Source organism: Montipora foliosa, chromosome 3 (assembly GCF_036669935.1).
Source record: "Montipora foliosa isolate CH-2021 chromosome 3, ASM3666993v2, whole genome shotgun sequence".
Taxonomy (NCBI): Eukaryota; Metazoa; Cnidaria; class Anthozoa; order Scleractinia; family Acroporidae; genus Montipora; species Montipora foliosa.
This window is the reverse complement of record NC_090871.1, coordinates 67,296,824-67,316,823: the sequence shown is the minus strand read 5'-3', so window position 1 is coordinate 67,316,823 and position 20,000 is coordinate 67,296,824. Positions and strand designations below refer to the sequence as shown.

Sequence of the window (20,000 nt, the reverse complement as noted above, 5' to 3'; positions counted from 1 at the left end):
GAGACAATCAAATGAACCATGGTCCAATGAAAACGCAAAGAAAGTAGGCGGGAAAATCCGTGCTAGCCAATCACAATTATTGATTTGCTTTTGATTGGCTGAGAATGTGGGCCAGGTCCCAGTTGTTCAAAAGATGGCTAACGCTATCCAAGGGATAAATCACTATCCAATGGACAGCGCAATTGGTTTCGCTATTACTTATCCACTGGATAGTGATTTATCCGGCAAACAGCGCAATCTCGTTCCCAGGGTTCCTCTTTTCTGCAACAAAAATGGAGGCAGAGAAAAAAGACCCTGGGAACAAGGTTGCGGATAGCGCTATTGATCGTTTCAGCAACTGGGGTCGGGATTATAAAGGAAGCCAAAATTTGCGAAACTAGCGTCGACATACTGCTGGAAACCGCTATGAGTTTGTGAAGTACAATTTAGGAAAGTATAATCACATACAGCTTGTGCTTGTTGGAAGTGGTTTTGATGCAAGGCAAGAGCAGCTCTGTAGAAAGCCCCTTCTTGAGTCTCGCGTGGAATCATGCAAGTATACTCCTCCATGCTGTCCCAGTTACCTGAGAGCAAGGGCAAAGCGGATCACTTCATTTCAATACATTACACTTCATACGATACGGTAGTGAAATGATTTCCTTCTATCTCGCATGCAACATGGGAGTGTGAGGGTTAGGGTTTTTATGACGGAATTTTCGTTATTAAGAGTAAGAAATCCGCTTGAGAACACATTGCGAAGATGCCTTAGCTAAATTTCCTGAGGATGAGCACCAACAGACGGTTGCAATCGTCCCTTTTATTTGAAGGTGCCATAATTGCCCTGCCAAACGGACGAGCGCCTATCAGTTGAAGACCGAGTGATGTTGAACTTGAACCAGAGCGCTTCCACTTGCAGGATTGTTTCAAAAGAAAAAAATCGTACCCAGTCCCCATGCAGCAGCCGCGGCCATTCTGGCCATCATTTGTCTGATGTCGTCATTTACTACCGGCCACTTTTCAACGGCAACTTGGTGAAGCTCACCCCTGCAGAGTAAACAATGGTTTAATGTCAGAGCTGTACAATCCCACATCCGGGTCTTTATAAAACATATCACGTGATTACCGCACGCTTCACTCACCATTCTGCTAACGCCTCAAGGCATCTCATTCGCCCTAGAGAAAGATTTATGTCCTCTGGATTCTGAAGCAGCTTCTTGTTGTAAGCTTCCAAAGCTTGCTCCCAATCATGTAACTTCTCGTACCATCGCTCCTTGATTTTCTAAAAAGGAGACAAAAGATCGGCTTGCGACTTGAGTCCCGTAAAAATTCTGGACATTTTCAGCTTCTTAGTTATTTTTGGGAATCAGTAAAAGTTTTTAAATCTGAATGTTATTTTTTTCACTTTTTAAGGAATGCGTTGTGCCATATAACATTTCACAAAGATTATTCTCCTCCGCCATTGAGATGGTCAGTGGTCAAAAAGGAATGACAAATAAGAAACCAACTAACAAATACCAAATGAGGGCGGAAATAGCTGCAAGGGATGATGCTTCAACTAAGGCGATATACTCGCTGGGTTTGTTTCAAATCACCTACGGTGTGCTTTATACGTGTGTACAATGTAATGAAGAGTTGAATACTAAAAGTGGTTCACCACGTTGCCAGTTCTCTTGCAATTCCAACTTTAGTGAAACTTCGTTTCAAGCATCCTTACCACATCAGCTCCATGATTCTTCATGGCGTACACTAACACACCATGAGCTGCTTGAGGCTGCTGAAGCTTGTTGTTAATACTAAAGAAAACAGTAAAGCAAGGTTATTGATTCTTGTAGGGACTGTATAATGGTTAGTTTTTCTTAGCAAGGAAACCACAACGTATAGAGCGTAGCTTAACTCTTTTAACAGAGTGATGCTTGGGCGGATTTATCGGTGTGTTTGTGCGCACACAGCCATTACATGGAAAATTCTTACCTCATTGACCACCTATCCGAATCTTTATTCAACAACAGGCCACACGTAGCCTTTACTTGACGCGACTTCTTTCGAGAGCAAACTTCTGATACAAACGTCGACACACGACAACGTTTAGGGAAAATATTATCACGCACATGGGCAAGCTTACACCGTTTGCATCACCAGAGAGTGCGCCTCTTCGGTTGGTGATGTGCGCTTTATGCCGTAATAAAAACGAAAAACTGGGTTTTAAATTTATCGCCCTCGACTTTTGAAATACAGTGGAACCTCCAAGGGACACCTTCGGGACCAGTATGGGTGTCCCATGAATGGAGGTTAGGTTGGAGTCAAAGATGAGTATGAACATTTTTCCTGGACCAAATTCTGTATCCCCTGAATAGAGGTGTCCTAAAGGAGAGGTTCCACTGTAAGTGAACCATCGAAAAAACACAAGGCGCCTCTACATATGAGAGTAAACTGCTTTCTTGTACCTTATTAGAGCCTCTAAAGTCTCCGTGGTTGGTCCTCTGTGGAATTCCTCTTCTTTATAATGCAAAGCTTTAGCATATGCTCGGCATTTTGAAGCTTGCTCGCCAAGGAGGTCGTTGTTCAGAGGAAGTGCACCCTTGAAATAACAACATTAGTTAGTGCAAATGAATGAAAACTACATTAATTTTTAAACTTATGAGATTTGTATGTTTGAAAAAAAAAAAACATTTTAGAAACATGGCACTGCCATATAAAGAGGTGCTCGGAGAGATTGTTCGAAAAAATTGCGGTTATGCTAAATTAAGAGGTCGTTTGAGTATATCTCCACAATCACGATTTATCCCGACGATTTTTTCCAAGATGTTTAGAAAGAAATTAAATCTAGATTTAAAAAACACAATTCATAAATAAATCTCGGACCAGTTGTTCGAAAGCCCATACAGCTAATCGTGAATCGGTGAAACAATAATCAAGAAAATGGCTTTGCTAACGTTTTTAGATCAAAGGATACAAAAAGACTTAGTGAAAAGTAAAGGGCAGAAACCTTGTGGGAATCTCCCATCCTTGATTGAAAAATCAAGTAAAATTAACTGAAGAATTCCACTGATCCTACATTGTCCGGCTTAATCTGCGGTCTGGCACTTTGATAAATTGTGACCACAGCCACATTTGATAAATATTCACTTGTTTTCTTGTTTTCTTGTACTTGTACGTCCACTGAGCCAAAATCGTACCTTTTCTGTATGTTCCATGAACTCCGCAAGGTTAAGAAGCGTTTGAGTGATTTCTGGGATTTGAGATTCCAGTGCCATCTCTAAATGTTTCACCAATTCATTCTGCAGCTCCTCGTGAAGCTCAGACCAACACGACACAAACGCCACATTGAACAAATCCCTAAAACAAGACATTTAATATGTTAGAAAAAATGGCTACACAAAACCAAACAGGCTCTCACAAAACACAAAACGTTGGTCTTCTCAGTTCGAGTTGAAAACACATCAACGCGCCAATTGGACGTCAACGATGCAGAGAACAAGTAAGAGCTTAACCAAAAATGCGTGTTGCTTCTAATTGGTTGAGACGTTCCACAATCTTGACCCACCTCCATGTGACAGACCAGAAGCAAATTACCATATAGTCACTTTGGACACTCAACTGAAACAGCTCTCATATTATACCTTGCAAGGGGTGGGTAAGTCTGTGCTGTAGCCCAGCAGGATCTCAAGGCAGGGGAAGGTGACTCCTTCAGCAGTTCAACACTTAATCTTCGCAGCCATTCCATCCAATCATCTTTAGACACACATCTTGCCGCTCCCCAGGCCTAAATAAATACAGCATTTCATGTCTTATTGCATCGAAAAATACCGAAAATATTATTTGCAAAACTGGGCTTTTCCGAGTGTATAGATTGAAAGGAAGAGAAGGTTTTTTTGCAAAAGGAAAGATGTAACGGAGCGCAACATTTTGCTCAGCATCTTAGAGCTTGGAACAGGAAATTCAGTGAAAAATAAGATGAACGTTTCCCTACTCTTTGAAGACTGTCTGCTTTAAATGTCAGCTTCTTGATGCTTGCAGCTTCGATAGCAGCAGTGGTGGCTGAGTCATCAGCAAGGTTGCCTCTGCCAGCCTTCTGTCTACGAGCAAGCACCTCATTTTCCCAGTCCAACAAAAATGGGCTCTAAAACAGACCAAACAAAATGGAGATAACTACACGCAAAATAACTAAAAGCCAAAAAGTTCGTTTTGTACTTTTTTCCTCCGTGAGATTTTTTGTTCACAGTTTATACTTACAAAAAAGCAATAAAAACTAACCTTCACAATCTTGCAAATAAGAATGTCATAACGCTGATGCTGAATACGGTGTTTTACGATGACCTACAAGCCACAATATGGAAAATTATTGTTGGCTGCACTGTCTTAATTACTATGATGTTAACCATTAGAGTAGCGCACATAATTAAACAAATAACAAGGACCAAAGAGGCTTTTTTCTCAGGTCACCTTTTATAGCACTTGTAGCAGTATATGAACCAATCATGCAACTTGAATTAATCATTGAAAACGTTCAAAATACGATGCCCCTTGGCACACTATTTTACATTGGTAGTCTGTAATGTCAGCTTATCTTCACCCTCACCTCCTTCAGTACAACCCTGTAGGGAGCACAGAGCCCTCAAGGGGCCTCGGAAAGGAGAGCGACAACTTCTCGGACTTGAATCTCGAACACCCTAATCCTAATATGCCTGTGGCACGAAGCACATGCACACTCAATTTCAAATAATTTATCCATGTTACCTTGTTGACCGTAGGAATAAAAGTAGAATATTGTTTTCCCAGCTGAAACACCAGAGAGCACAACGTATCCATTGCTGTGCTGCGGAGCTCAGAACACGAGTCAAGTGTTCGTATGATTGGATGAATGATACGCGAGGCAAAGTCTATAAGATCCAGGGACTCACTGAGACGATCCAGGGTTTCCAATGCACATCTAACAGATGATACAAATCAGGACAGATTGGTATTTGAGAGTAAAAACGTTCGTCGTTTACGAAGCTAGGATGCAATATTACAACACAGCAAGAAAATCTTCTCGTCAGCAAATGGAAGCATGCTCCTAATTCTGAGTACGTTGATAATGTAAGCTTCTTCACAGAGAAATTCCTCTAGTTATGGCATAAGACTCTAAGTAAAAAAGACTACAATCTACAGCTGATGTTTGGTGGGAAAGGAGCAACGATTCCTTTGGATGTCTATTTAATCCCAACTGTTTAGTAGATGTTAGTGGGGTGCCACTATCTTAAAGGAGTAAACTATCATACCCGGTGTGCACAATGGGCCTTTCGCGCAGCGGCCATATTGACCATAGACAACACGCCACTATGCCAGTAAAAATACGACAATACTCTTCGTTTGTTCCCCCAAATTTTGCATAAGCATTGTTTCCAGTTTCTCTTGGGACTTACAATGGTCCCTGGAAGAGAAAACAAAAACAATGCTCATGCAAAATTTGGGGGGGCAAAACAAGAGTATTATGGTATTTTCCAAAGTGGCCTATAGATTTCGTGCCCCGAGCCTAGAGTTGAAATGTTTGGGAAGGAGTTTCGTTGGGGCAAAACAAAAGTTTTCAATCCCTCAGAACTCAACATGGTTGCAGTGTGATTAAGGCCCATATACCTTGGAAGCCATTAATTAAATAACAGAAACAATTTTATTATGCTCATAATGATCTCCAATGATGCTACCCCATCGGCATACTACAATTTGAAAAGCAAAGGTTTGTTTGTTAATGTCATCAAGCAATTTGGCCAGTCACAAGGAAGTGCGCCCAAGTGGTTAGGGCACTGGCCTTGAGATCCCGAGATCTGTTCTGTACACCCGTTGAATTTGATCCTGGTAGGCCCTGGTTCAACTGCACTTAGAACTAAATAGCCAACTGGTTTGCCTCTGTTCAGTTGGGATTAGTAAAGTTGTTGTTCGGTTCTGTTGTTGATTACGTTTTATTGGCCTGGAAAGAGCCTACGGGAGTGTATTTTGATCGTTGTGGTGGATTGCAAGTGTCAAGATACAAACTCACCTTCTGACAGTAAGGGGAATATCGGAAGTGTCAAATAATTTGACCACAGGTGGAACAAGCAGATGAAGGTAATCATCAAGGCTGGATCCAAACATCTGAAGAGCATTTAACAGCTAAAAAATGCATATAACAAGATTTGTAAATTACATAAAGAAACAGTGCATTTTACTATTGCGAGCTATTTGTGCAAAAACGATATTGACTTGTGCTTTGATTACCCAGAAAGGAAACTTGGTATTGGGCGAGTGGCGAGTGAAGCAAACTCAGTTTGAAACTTTTTTTTGAATCAGTTAAATTGATAAGGTCACTCAGCCTGCAAACAGAGTTTGCTCATTTTCAAAGACAGCTCAACTTTCCTCTGGCGCCATGATACACTTTAATAATCTTGAATGCAGACTCATTTTCTATTTCCTTCCATTTTGTCTTGAGAGCCTGGGTTCAAGGTTGACAAAGTAGAGGAGTAGGTACCAGTAACACCTCAAGGAAAAGTTGGCCAATCAGAACGAAAAACCTTAAATAACAATGACCACAACCAGGTTTTCTGAGCCCGTGAGAATGAGCAGCCACAGCAAACCATTGTTTTAACGAAAACTGCTGGTCCGCAACCTGGTTCTGGTCATTGCTGTCTAAGGTCTTCCAATCAGAACATGCAAAGTCCAAAATATCTTCACCTCAGAAACTGATATGTATGATAGGAACTGAACACTTGAGCAGGTGGTCACCTAAAGATCACTTTTAATGAGGGAGAGGCTGCAAGTCAAATCAAATTATGGCCAGCCGACAATGTTAAACCAGTTCAAACCATAGTAAGTAGAAAGAGAGACTGGTTATGAAAATCGCGAACTTAAAAAAAAACATGCCTTTGTCTGCGATTTGAAACTAACTATGCTCAAACCAAACCATTAAATATGTTTAGTATTGCTTCACTCACGTTAAACAATAGTATTTTTTCCAGCCTAGTTATAACTAATCAAAACTAGATTGAGGAAAACTTACCTTTGTAGTCACACTTCTTTGAGGACTATTGTCGTGCATAAACACTTTGAGAATTTGAGGAATGATCTGAGGCAGGTAAATCTACAAGATCAAAAAAGCAGTAAAATGACTGGATGTTTCTAGACCAATCAGACATGATATTGTTCATTGATATAATTACAGAAGAGACATGTTCAGATGTGTAATTCAAAACTGGATCAGTTCAAATCTCTACATTCTATCAATAAAATTATCTCACATACTACAAGTGTTATGATTCCAGTCAATTGCATTCCAAACAAGAATCCAATTAAAACCATGACTTTTCATCAGTTTACCTTGAATTCTCCCCCAAGTGCAGTGACAATCTGTTCCACCAACAAAATTATTGTCGTCTGCATTGGACTATTAAGGATCCAATATTCCTAAAAAATAACACAGAGCACATATTTCTTTCATTCTGTGACATTCTACTAAAAATGTTCAAGGTCCAAAAAAGTAATGAGGGAGAGGGAAAACTGAGACCCAGATACATGTATGCTGCTCAGTCTAGAAACAGAACCCAGCACTTGCTCTCCTTGCACACAAGACCACCAGTGGAGTCGCAAAGGTGCCAAGATGAGAAGAAATCCTTATTGCGTTCCAACCTCTCTAGATTAATTGCAACAGTAATAAAAACACAACAGTAGTAGTACAGCCACCTTTATCAAACTAAAAATTTCATCCAAGTAATTTCTGATGTGTTGTTTGACGATTGATATCAACACTCCAAGTTGCTGCAGCACAAACTGCAAAGAAAACAAATGTGTTAACTTCCTAGAAATGGATTTGTTTCAATTTCAATGTATCTATTAAGAACCTACACTGTATCGAAAGTTATTGGTTAACAAGATTTAAAGCTGAATTTCCTCCCTCTGACCAATAAGCCCATACAAAGAGTGCCTGATCAGATGTTCCATCCGCAAATATGAAGTTTTACTCATTTGATGGCTCAATAGTATTTTCCAATGACATGATACCTCAACATATACAAGAATAATATTATTATCCTTATTGACTTGCCTCTCTGAATGACGGATCACAAGTTCTGATGACATTGAGAAATGAAGGCATAATCTACAAGTTTAAGGAGAAGAAAACATGAAGTAAACATTATCAAGGTCTCATTAGAATCCATCTGGTTCACTTGAAATCCACTTACTGTTCATGCAAAATTGTAAAAGGCGTATTTTAAATCAAGAGAAATAATGACTGCTGTGTAGAAAGGAAAGAGTAAGATGAAAATACCTGAGCAAGATAAGTGACACATTTCATCCCTAAACTCTTGAAAATGAATGTTACAGCCTATTGGAGAGACAAGGAATAAGAAAAATATTGAGAAAAAACATCTTACATGCCATCATTACATCATTGTAGTCTGTGCAAAAAAAACAGTCATATTACAAAAAAATATCATTGAAACTGTTTTAATAATATGCACCTTACCCCCTTAACTTTAAAAGAAACTAAAATTAATTAATACAGAAAACAATCAATGCAAACACAAGTGAAAACTAAAACTATTATAAAGTTGTAATAACAATAATCATTAATTAAAAGCAGTAAAAGAGTACAGAAAAAGGTGTTGTTTACTTCAGAATAAAATTACGAAAAGATGTGGGTTATATTGCAGCACTATAAATAGTATTATGACCCATCTCTCTAATTAACATAAGGGTAGCCTTAATGGTGTGATAACATTTTCTTTTCTCCAACCTGGATAACCATAGTGTGGTGACTAGAAAGAGAGGGATCTCTGACAATCCTCATGAGTGCTGATACAGCTACAGCAGGGTAAAATTCTTCCAGTTGAATACTGCCCATGGTGACTAACATCTCACTTGTGTTGGTGTCAGCTGTTAATTGAAACATAGCACATACAAAATAATGACCTTTAAGATGTATGTTACAAGTTACTGAAATAGCACTTAGGAAAGAGAAGATTTCAGTTTACAGTGTCCTCAATTAGTATTCCAGCACTAGAATGACTAGCCACTTTCCTTTCCTTTCCCTTCCTTTCTTAAAACAAAGTGTTTTATACCTGCTTCACTGTCAGTCATATCTTTGCTTATTGCAGCTGAGTCACCATCTACCAACATGCCACCAGTCTGATTCAGCTTGTGTCGATAAGGATCCAGTGCTCCAAGCAGTCCAAGCACTCTAATAGCCTATATACATGGAATTAAACAAAAATCTGACTCAATCATTTTGAAAAATAACTCCTTAAAGATGAACTGTACCCAGATGGTTCCTGAAATACAAACTGGGTACAGTCGAACCTCGATTATCCGGACTCATTGGGACTAGACGAAATAGTCCGGATAATCGAGGGTCTGGATAATCGAGAATATGAATATTAATGAGGAACAAAAACTGATTACATTAAGAAAGCGACATTTAATCGAGAAACAAAGCATTTGCGAATCGTTTGGCAAACGATATGGTCTACATCTTCACTGTCCGTTGTGAATACCTGTACACGTGTCGGCAAACGCCATCATCTTTTCCTTGCTCTTGCGGATATGAGATATCTGCCGTTTACTACTGCCATATTTAGCTGACAAATTGGTTCCTTTTTCTTCTTTCTCTAATCGCAAAATTATAGCCTGTTTATCTTTTTATTGAAAGAACGGATCGCTTACGCTTCAAGGACATGATGAATTCCTGACGTAGTGTAGCTTGTTTGCCGAACGAAATTTCACTTAGTTACGACGTGTGCGAGTGCTGCTTTATTTTACGTTTTGAAAGCGAAACAAACTCGCCTTTACTTCAGTTTTCAACGCTGTAGTTTTAAAAAGGATATCGCTACGGATCTTGATCATGACTACTAAATATTCATGACAAAATTGGGACCAGGGAAAAAGTCCGGATAATCGAGAAATCCGGATAATCGAGGTCCGGATAATCGAGGTTCGACTGTACCTTAAAATCAAAGTTGGCACACACCAAGGATTTTTAATTTTCATGTACAATGTGCTAAGGGACCAACCAATGTTGCCTTGAAGACAGGTTATCATAGAAACGAAGGTGTCAAATTATAGTAATCACTCCTGTTACATGCAGTTAAATATAATTTAACAGAGTTGACAACAAAGAGTGGCTGTGTTCCCTCAAGGGTCTGCACAATTGTTTTGCACGTGCACCAATGCATTCACCTATGTCAACGTCCCTTCATGCCCAACAGTGTTTTGTAAGGCACTTGCGCCAATGCATGCTGCAGGGGTCTGCGCTCCCTGGCTTTTTGCATTGTTTGTTCATACACCTGCACCAGTGCATGCGTGGAGCCAGCGTTGTTGTTGCTGTGCAGTCAGCGGTCTTATGTTGTCCACATGCGCGTGGATCTCTTGTGTTTGTTGTCATTCTACATTGCCATTCTACGTTTGAGCATAATTCCTGGGTTGTTCACCCCCCCCCCCTTTTTTCCACTTTATGTATACTATAATTATCAATGTAACAGGTGCCCTTCTTCCCTTCTGTGTGGGGGCTCATGGCTGGGTTGCCAGGATTTGCCAGTCATGGGAGAAGTCTCTTCTAGGAGCTGGCTGCCAATAGTGGAAGCTCCTGGATGTCGGAGGCACTCAACCTCCATTTAGCGATGCTGTTGTTAATAACCTCTTACTAACTGAGCACCAGGGCCATACTGGGGAATAATTTTGTTGTCCCAAGGTTGTGGTAGTATGGACCTCACACATACAAAGACGACCGAGGGCTAATATTCCCCAATATGGTCCTGAGCAAGTGCATGAGGTTGCTACATGTAAGTTGTTTATTATATATGGCACCGTCTTTTTGAGTGATCGGACTCTTCTCTGCTTTGTGAATGTTTGTAATTTTTGTCTTCCATCAGCAACCTTTGAAAGGTAACCTTTTACATTTAAAACTAAATTCAGCTTGCTATAATTGTACACCTCCTTTCTCTAATACTACTGTAGCTCAAAGCAAAATACGCCTTCTTGTTAATCATTATTGTACAGTAATGATCTCAACATCAAATTAGTGTTTATCACGTTCAAATTATTAATTAAGAAATCTTTTCTCAGTGAAGGATTCTGTCCCTAGAGAACTTCATTCACGTGTGATTTACATTGTACAAATTTACTTGTGCTTGCTGTAATGCTTGCTATATCGGCGAAACCGGTCGTCATTTTTCCAATTCATTATGCATCTTTCGCATGGTTGTTATATAGTCCTAATGATTTTTTCCAAATATTCTGTAACTGAGGATGATTTTTGCAACATCAAAACATGTTTTATAAATAAAAAAAGGTTGTAATCTTCTTAAAAGTCACAAATTGTATTGTTGTGATAAATTCTGCTTTTTGAAAAATTTTTGTGTTTTGCTCAACTTGAATTTCCTGGGAAAGGGAAAAATATATACAGTTTCCATAGAAACGATCTGTACTGTAAAATCCCACCTAAAAACCAGCCAATCAGACTGCTAAAATTAGCCTGAGAATTGCAGCTTGCCATATAATAATTACATCATTTTAAACATAACAAAGATACCTCTCTTCTTATTCCAGGAGCTTGTTCTGTCTTAAGAAAATTTAAAAGGACTTCCAGCAGATTTGGATATTTCCTGTATGGTTCTACAACATATCTGCAATAACAAAAAATGATGGATTAGTGTAGTGCAGATCATAAATATATGTAGTAATGTTTGTTTTTATTTTGAACAGCCATGCCCTCTGAAAAGCCAATTTGAAGATTTTTGAATGCGCTTATTGCATAGAGATGTAGAGTTTGACTTACGTAGTAAGAGCGCAGGTAATTTGCAAATACAAATCTCAGTATTCTCTTATTTACATTATTGAAACATTTCCTATCAGTTTCATAAACCTGATCAACCAATCTCACCTTTTTATACTATGTGCCCCATTCCAATTATTTATTTTAAATTACAGTAGTTGAACCTGGTCTGATTGGCTTCTTTTTTAATTGTCACAGACTACAGTTTGATTGGCCAAATGGACGTCTTTTAAATCACCTTTAGTCTCACCACAGTAAGCTGGGTCACATACATTATAATAATTATTGGTACACAATTTAGGAGCAAGGATGGCACAGTCGGTTAGGCCTGGGTGCAAGAGGTCCTGTGTTCGATTCCGGGATCTCGCATCCTTGTATCGACTTCTTTCCTTTCCGTGTAGCTACAGCTGTAAGTAGCTTTAAATACCCGTAAAACAGAGCACTGATGGAGAGGGGGGAGTAAAATGGGCGAACCGTCAACCTCAGGTTTGTCAGTTGAGTTAATTTAACTTGTAGCCTCCCACGCAGATGTTCTTAGGGTTCCATCACACGTTCCTCCCCCACTATAAACGTCTGCTGCAACGAAAAACCACTTCTGCTCAGCGGCTGTTTGCCCACCATTTAAAGAAACCAATCAGCATTGACTAATTGTGTTGTGCATAGCCAATGACATGGTCTGTAATCCACGAACGGAAGTGGTTTTTCATTTCAGCGGATGTTAGTGGAGGAGGAATGCGTGACGAAGACCTAAGAACGTCTGCATGGGAGGCTAATTAACTTGAAGCTTGAAGTGCTAGTTTGAAAATGGGCCAAAAATTCTTAAGGAGAACTTTGAGAGGGAACTTAATTATACATCAATTTGAAATTAAACTTACCCAGTGCTTTCTACAAGTTGACCAAGTGTCCATAGTGCAATCTGATGGATTCAAAACACAGAGAACCCTTTGTCACCAATTTAGGGTTAATGGTAGCAAATAATGCCTTTTCTGAGTAAGCATAATACCTAATCCTTACCTCTCTCTTGGCAATTAGGGAAGCATCTTGTAACATGTCCAGAATAATAGGACAAAGCTCATTCAGCCATTTGCTCATCTCCGTTCCACTAACCTATTTTGGTATAGAATTATAAGGGAACTTAAAAAGAAAGTACTCCAAAAAATATATCTATATCGTCATGTGCTTGCCTGAGCATGTTCTCCAATTGCTGCCAAAACACTGATAACCACATTAGGATCTTGATCTCTCAACTTTGGGATCAGTGCCTAGACAAAAATCAAGCATAATTTACAATCAACAAAAAGGAAGATTCATCCATCATCCTCATTTCAGTCATTTCATGAGTGACTTTTAACCCTTTGACGTCCAAACCGGCCAGACTTATTTTACTCTGTCTAATGCCAGACGATTTTACTCGTCAATGGGGAACCCCTGAGAGTCAATGGGTTAAACACCAAGAGCCAAATCTGGGACACATACAAAGTGAAAGAAAATGTGTCAGTGCCATTAAACCAAATTCAGTATATAAAAAGAGAAGCATATGATGCAAAATGTATTTGGTTAAGTCACCTTGAGTATTGGTTCCATGTAAGGTCTAATAAGCCTGGGTGCATTGGATACTAAATGCCCCAACATGCGAGCACTTTGTTCCTTGTTACGACCAACTCCACTGTATTCAAGCTCAGTCAAAATCTAAGAATGTAAACGTTTAAAATTCAATGTAATCCATAATGTTTGTTCAACTTCAGGAGAAAACAGATGTAACCAGATTAGTTAGCCAACCAACTTAAAATTTTGGTTGCTGTAACAAGCCTCTTCAAGGCTCGAAATAAACGAAAAATCCAGTCAAGATACAAAAATTTAGTCGCAATTTCGCAAATTTAAGTCGCAAAATCGTCACACTGCATTGTGTTGTCAGTGGTTTTGCAAAACAAAAGATGATCCCGCAATACTTGTTTGTAAAGGAAGGAATGAAGTTGTGCATGTAAGATCGTAGCTAAATTATGCTACAATTACGTTATCTTCAGATTGAAAGAAAATTCAAGGCAAGAAACAAATTAATTTCAAATGTCATTTCTTTTATTTGTTTTAGCAATTTAGTGGCAACTGCTAATCCTTTTGTTCCGAAAGAGCGATGGTGAAAAGAAGTCACATAGGGAAAAAATTCAATCGCAAATGTGACTGTATTGCCACCAAACGAGAAACCTTAAAACCTCATCGTGAATTTTCATCAGCATGTAAAATCAACTTAATTTACACATTTTCAATAAAACTGATTAAAGGGGCTAGGTCACGCAATTTTAGGCAATTTCAGCACTGATCGAATGGTAATAGAATTAACTAAAATATCAAAATAACTGTTCAAAACTATAGAAGAACTCTAACAAAACACAAGGAAGCCAAGAAGGGACATGGATGGACAAAACTGGAGAGGATTGTAATGGATTGAATTTGGGTAAATTTAAAAAACGTCGGCCCACCTTTTTTCAAATTTATATTAGTCTATATCAAAATGTCCTTTACATACCTGTAGCTGGAAAATCATTCTCAGTTGTTGTGTGGCTGTGATTTTGCAAATGAAAGACTCTTGCTCTGCCAATTTGACGTTTAGAGCTCATAATTAACAAAATTAAACAAAATTACCTAAAATAGCACGACCTAGCCCCTTTAAGTAAAAGTACCTTTAAGATGCAAGAATTCAAGGAAACACCGCTTGAACTTTTCACAATTTTATAGTAGTTCTGTAAGTTCTACAGAGGTAGTATCACTAGAACTGGCTAGACATGAGTTGTTTCATCACCTCCCTCACTCATTCTCTGTTTAACTATGTATTGAAGCTATGTAGCTACTTGCACACTGATCACAGGAAGGTCTAACAGACATCAAAGTCAAGGGTGATCAAGCTGGTGAATTCCTGCTATAAAGGCTGCACGTGAACTAACCAAATATGCCTGCTACTACAGAGTTAAGTTCTGTTTACCTGAATGAGGGTTTTCCTCAATGACGGCATGATATATGCTGGATTCAAGCTGCTAAGCCTGCCAATGGTGCAAATTGCTAACTCACGGATCTCAAACTCCTGAAAATTTTAACAGATGTTTTAACAAAAAAAAAATAAACAGAAGCAATGATTATTTGTACTGTACCAACATCATAATGTAATCTCTCTCATAAAGGGCTTAAAACTCAGAACGTAATAACTACCATAATTTAACAAAAGAGAAGCATACATGTTCATCACCAAGTTTAGCTCAATTTTCTCATCCCCAGGTTGTTACGTCAGTTAGCTTGGGTAAAATGAAAGCAATTGCAATTGAGAAGCCTGCATGAAGAATTCAGAACTTTAACGGGCTTTGAATCTGTGACCTCACAAAACCAGTGTGACGCTCTACCCAACGAAGCTATGAAGCCACTGATGTTGGAAACTGCTCACTTGTGGATTCTAATGTTCACATGATGAATGAATCTACCTCTTAAATTGCATAAAATTATAAGGCCCAAAGGGCCGAAATTTTTTGGCAACTACAATATTTGAGGTGGTGACCAAATCTGAAAACTTAGGGGCCAGCTGGCCCCTATCTAGCCTTTTCCTGAAAGTCTAGCACTGTGACAGCCTGAGCTCACCTCATCATTAAGAGCCACAAACAAGGCTGACAGATTCTCTGCTTGGGCCAAATGAGCATCAAATCTTTCATCCAATGATGACAGCACACAAAACCGTATATCTGAGTCTGTTACAATAGAAAAAGTGAGACTGTCAATAATTATTATAATAATTATAATTGTCATTGCATACATGAAAGACCAGCTGGAAAAACATGAAACTATGCCATGCAACATATCATGTGTTCAACCAATGTAACACTCAAGGCTTCAACTGCCTTTATCTAATGAAGAAAACTGCAACCTTTTGCAATAAACTGAGTCTGTGAAAGGAGGCAGCTTGGCCTTGGTTTGCACTTACCATGAGAGACAGATACATGTACTCCAAGTTCAAGACCCACTTTGCCTATTAGGTGAAGCCTTTCATTGTAGTCCTCAGTTCAACTTCTCCAAGTTGTGTTTGTAAATACAACGTAGCCAGCTGGTTTGGATTCTTAAAAGTTGTCCTATCGTTTGACTATACAAATTAAGCCTCTAAGTGCTGGGAGAGTTCCAGTAAATCTTATTGTTGTTATTGTTCTTGTTATAATAAGTGTATCAATCCAATGTGTTTTACAACCAAGAATAAGAAAAACATACCAGGGTCAGTTATTCCAACCATCAGCATCTTAGACAACACTTCTGATACAACCTGAGTTGAGCTAGCACTGATTGTGGCATGATGGATAGCAGCATTGGGTACAACCATGGGCTAATGAAAAATCATACAATCATGTAAAAATCAGCAAGGGTATTAATTAATTAACCATGCATTTCCTTTGCTGCATTCTTGATAAGGTATTTACATGTATATCAATTTGGACTTACATGAAGTGATGGAGACAAAAGCCTTGAGCAAGTTCTCACAGCCTCCATACGAATGTCCTTGTGTTCACTGGCCAGAAATGTGTCAGCACAATGTCGAACAAGATTGCCATGAGCCAGTAAGTGACCTACAATGTGTTAATGTTCAAATGGTGGGAGCAAAATTTGAACCAGATCAACTTGGATTGCTCACCTGGGAGCAAGCGAAATTTAAGTGGTTTTATAAACTACCTACTATATTCAAAATTTGCCCTGACATGCATCTGATATAAAGTTCTCCTGGTTTACACAAAAACTTTTTGTTTACACAAAAAAAATAATTATTGTATCAACTATATGTGAAAACTGCAAGGATTGTTGTTGTTGTTGTTTTGTCAGAAGTAAACTAATTGGGAGGCACGGTGGCCTCATGGTTAGTGTGCTCGACTCCGGATCGAGTGGTCCGGGTTCGGGTCCTGGCCTGGGACATTGTGTTGTGTTCTTGGGCAAGATAATTTACTCTCACCGTGCCTCTCTCCAGCCAGGTGTATAAAATTAATGGGCACCAGCAAATTTAATGCTGGGGGTAGCCCTGCATTGGACTAGCATCCCATCCAGGGGGGAGTAGAAATACTCCTAGTCGCTACATGCTACAGAAACCGGAGATAAGCGCCGGCCTGATGGGTCTTCTAGGCTTGTAGCAGACTTTTTTAAACTAATTGCCTGAACTTCACAAATAAAGAGCTTTCTTATTTAAATTATTCAAAATTTTGAAACAGAGAAACAAATAATAATAATTAGGACAACTTACAGAAGCCATGCATTCTAAACTATCTGGTCTTACTTTACGCTTAACACTAATGACCTAATGTATACTAATTAGCAAATACCTACCCTCAAAATCAAATGTTCCTAAGGTCCGGAGGGCCAATACTGTGCTTGTCACATCCAACGCATCAGACAGCGAATGAGAAGAAGCTGAAATAACAAAATTATCCAGTTTGGGTAAAAAATAGGTAGCCAAGTCAACTATGGGACAATCCAGAAAATGATAATACTCTCTCTGATTGAAAATAAGTACACAGCGAAAGTGAAGCAATCACCTGATTGAGTAAGAGTAGGCGTGGTACTCCTCGGTGCTCCTGGATGACGGGGTGGCTTTTGCATCAAAATCATGGACAGCATTGTGAGAAGACCATCTAAAATTTAACAGAGAATCAGTTTTATTATAAAGCATTGATTTCATGAGCAACTAACAAAAAAAAGTTATTAATATTTCTTTAATAATTTTGTACAATGATGCAGTCACCTTCAATGTTTTTTTTCAGCTGTGGCACTTGTCGAGCCAAATCATGCAAACAGGCTGTAAGAGCTGGACTGCAACACAATTAATACATGAAGGAATTCAGTATCATTTCAAGGACTTGATACATGTACTTGTAGAGGGCGACCGTGGTCAGATAAAGATGATAATGATGACAATGTTGCTTCTGCCAACAACTGCAACAATGAATCAAATGAAGATGATTTAATGAGTCTCAGACATGAATTACAATCATTATGACAGTAAAATGGATTTGTGTATTTGGAACTGTACCTAAGACCAACAGATAGCATTGGTTCCAGCAAATCTTTAACTTCCTTAGAGATCTTAGGTCCGATAGCACGTGACATCATAGCAACACAAGCAAATACCATGGGATCTACAGTTACTGCTTTTTGACGCCTGAAACACAAGACAGGAAAACATGATCATGCTTAATAGCAAAACGTTTATAGACTAGAAGAGCTGCCACCAAAAACTCATTGCCTAAGTGAAAAATCAGGAAGATTAAAGATATTTTTCAGGTTCCACTCTAGTGATATAAAATTAATCAGGTTAATTTACAGTATACTCAATTCTACCTGTGTCCAAGATCTTTCATGGGAAACAAAGCTTTTACTTGTTCAAACACTGGAATTCTGTGTCTTTCTATGTCATGGCCAACAGCAAGAGCTATCAGACCTGTGGCCTTGAATGCAGAGGATCTTTCCCTTTCCTAAAATCATGGCAAGTTGACAAAATTTTAAAAAAATGATAAGAGAAGGCCATGAAGCACATGTACATGTGGCTGACAATTACATGTAGATGTTGTGGTCCAAATTTTTGATTGGTCTGATGTTCATTATCAAGGAAAATCAAAATAATTATTGAACTGGTTTAAGAAGTTTTCACTTGAACCATAACATGTATACAGTACGTATAAAGAGTACCTACCATCTCAAACAACTAAAATCAATTGACAGAGAAATTACGAAAGAAATTTACAGACTGAACATTTTTTCGGTCAGCACACAAATACATGCTATCATAGCATTTTTTAACGGCAAGAGATGAGGACCAAAAACCAAATTGATTCTTAATTGACCTCATTAAGCATTATTAAGGAGTGAGTTGTAAACTGCTTGCAAATTTGCTTATGCATGCATGGTGTGCACTTCAAAGCCATGTACCGGTAACTTAATGCAGCCCAGTACAAGTTGAAATACTGATTTAATTAAGTCTCATCAAATTTGTATTTGATCCCAAATTAATTTTAAAAGAAGATTAAAATATCCCTGACCCTAGACTCGACTAAATTTTATTAACCCACGCATACATAGCATGCCCTTAATTTTTTTGTCGAGCTTACTCTCTTAAGAGCAGAGCAGAGATAGTCCATGGTGTCCTTCAAATACCTAGAGCAGACATATGGAAAGAAATGGAGAATGTTAGGACACATGTATGGCATATGAAAGACAGAAAATAAAAAAGTTATCTCCATGAAAAAAGGAGAACTTTTCCTCACTTCTTAACAAATCTCATTGGTTGGAATGCAGCCAGTCTTGGAAGAAGAGTCAGCAACATCTGCTGTATAGAGCTGTTTCTCGTATTCTTGTAGCGTAAAACCAAATTGCAAACCTGCATCAGAATAACGAGAAACAGAACGCAAACCTGTGTAGATCATGTTACAAAAGATCACCAGCAATCAAGCTGTACAGAAGCATTTAACTGCAAAAAAATAAACTACTTCTACAACTTAAATGAGGAATTTACCACATACAATGCTGAACAACATCTGAGGACTCCTAACTATGGCTTTCTGATTGTCAGCAGTAATTTTAATACTCTCAGACTGACACTGAATGAACTTATGGGGGCTTAGCTATCAAACTTAGTACAGGTGACCACTAACTGTGTACATAATTACTTCTATTAAGACTAAAATATCAAGTTAAGGCAAACTAGTAATGTTTTTACTGATCTGACCAACATAACTTCATAGATGAAATTTACTGTAAGTAATAAAAAGACTTCAAGGACAGTTTGTTTATATTAAACAGAAAAACAATGTAAGTAACACCCAAGAACCTTGTGCACCTTCGGTCTCTGCACTGGATGGCACAGTCGGTTAGTATGCGGCCTTCATGCAAGAGGTCCCAAGTTCGATCCGCAGACCTCACATTCTTGCTTTGACTTCTTTCCTTTCAATGTAGCTTAATTAGCTTTAAATACCCGTAAAGCGGAGAACTAATGGAGAGGGAGGAGTAAAATGAGCACACCGTTGACCTCAGGTTTGTCAGTTGAATTACTGTTACAAGTTATCGACGTTAAATATGGTTGCTTTACTTTACTTTTAGTTAACACAGTACGTACCACTGTGTGTACTGTACCTCCTAAATCTTTAAGGCAATACAATTTTTTACAATGACTGCAAAATTGTTGCACGCTCATTGGCTAATTTTTATTGTCAATAAGCGGACAGACACATAAATTTAT

At 38.6% G+C, this 20,000-nt stretch overlaps 1 protein-coding gene across 1 annotated transcript in view; it reads right to left on the bottom strand.

Annotated features, from left to right (window-relative positions):
- Window positions 1-20,000, bottom strand: part of LOC137998072 (serine/threonine-protein kinase mTOR-like) — a 43,531-nt gene that overhangs the window by 16,035 nt on the left and 7,496 nt on the right. The window contains exons 7-40 of the mRNA XM_068844475.1: window positions 19,030-19,142; window positions 18,874-18,919; window positions 18,107-18,240; window positions 17,799-17,927; window positions 17,511-17,578; window positions 17,305-17,400; window positions 17,096-17,179; window positions 16,226-16,350; window positions 15,998-16,109; window positions 15,380-15,486; window positions 14,736-14,834; window positions 13,325-13,447; window positions 12,943-13,020; window positions 12,773-12,865; window positions 12,634-12,674; window positions 11,516-11,609; window positions 9,051-9,177; window positions 8,726-8,865; window positions 8,258-8,314; window positions 8,033-8,086; window positions 7,672-7,758; window positions 7,309-7,395; window positions 6,992-7,072; window positions 5,996-6,108; window positions 4,717-4,909; window positions 4,234-4,296; window positions 3,950-4,099; window positions 3,600-3,742; window positions 3,156-3,315; window positions 2,424-2,557; window positions 1,694-1,772; window positions 1,119-1,258; window positions 923-1,023; window positions 448-563 (exon numbers count right to left, since the gene is read on the bottom strand). Of these exons, the coding sequence (XP_068700576.1) occupies window positions 448-563; window positions 923-1,023; window positions 1,119-1,258; window positions 1,694-1,772; window positions 2,424-2,557; window positions 3,156-3,315; window positions 3,600-3,742; window positions 3,950-4,099; window positions 4,234-4,296; window positions 4,717-4,909; window positions 5,996-6,108; window positions 6,992-7,072; window positions 7,309-7,395; window positions 7,672-7,758; window positions 8,033-8,086; window positions 8,258-8,314; window positions 8,726-8,865; window positions 9,051-9,177; window positions 11,516-11,609; window positions 12,634-12,674; window positions 12,773-12,865; window positions 12,943-13,020; window positions 13,325-13,447; window positions 14,736-14,834; window positions 15,380-15,486; window positions 15,998-16,109; window positions 16,226-16,350; window positions 17,096-17,179; window positions 17,305-17,400; window positions 17,511-17,578; window positions 17,799-17,927; window positions 18,107-18,240; window positions 18,874-18,919; window positions 19,030-19,142 (3,567 nt within the window). The remainder of the gene's footprint in view (window positions 1-447; window positions 564-922; window positions 1,024-1,118; window positions 1,259-1,693; window positions 1,773-2,423; window positions 2,558-3,155; window positions 3,316-3,599; window positions 3,743-3,949; window positions 4,100-4,233; window positions 4,297-4,716; window positions 4,910-5,995; window positions 6,109-6,991; window positions 7,073-7,308; window positions 7,396-7,671; window positions 7,759-8,032; window positions 8,087-8,257; window positions 8,315-8,725; window positions 8,866-9,050; window positions 9,178-11,515; window positions 11,610-12,633; window positions 12,675-12,772; window positions 12,866-12,942; window positions 13,021-13,324; window positions 13,448-14,735; window positions 14,835-15,379; window positions 15,487-15,997; window positions 16,110-16,225; window positions 16,351-17,095; window positions 17,180-17,304; window positions 17,401-17,510; window positions 17,579-17,798; window positions 17,928-18,106; window positions 18,241-18,873; window positions 18,920-19,029; window positions 19,143-20,000) is intronic.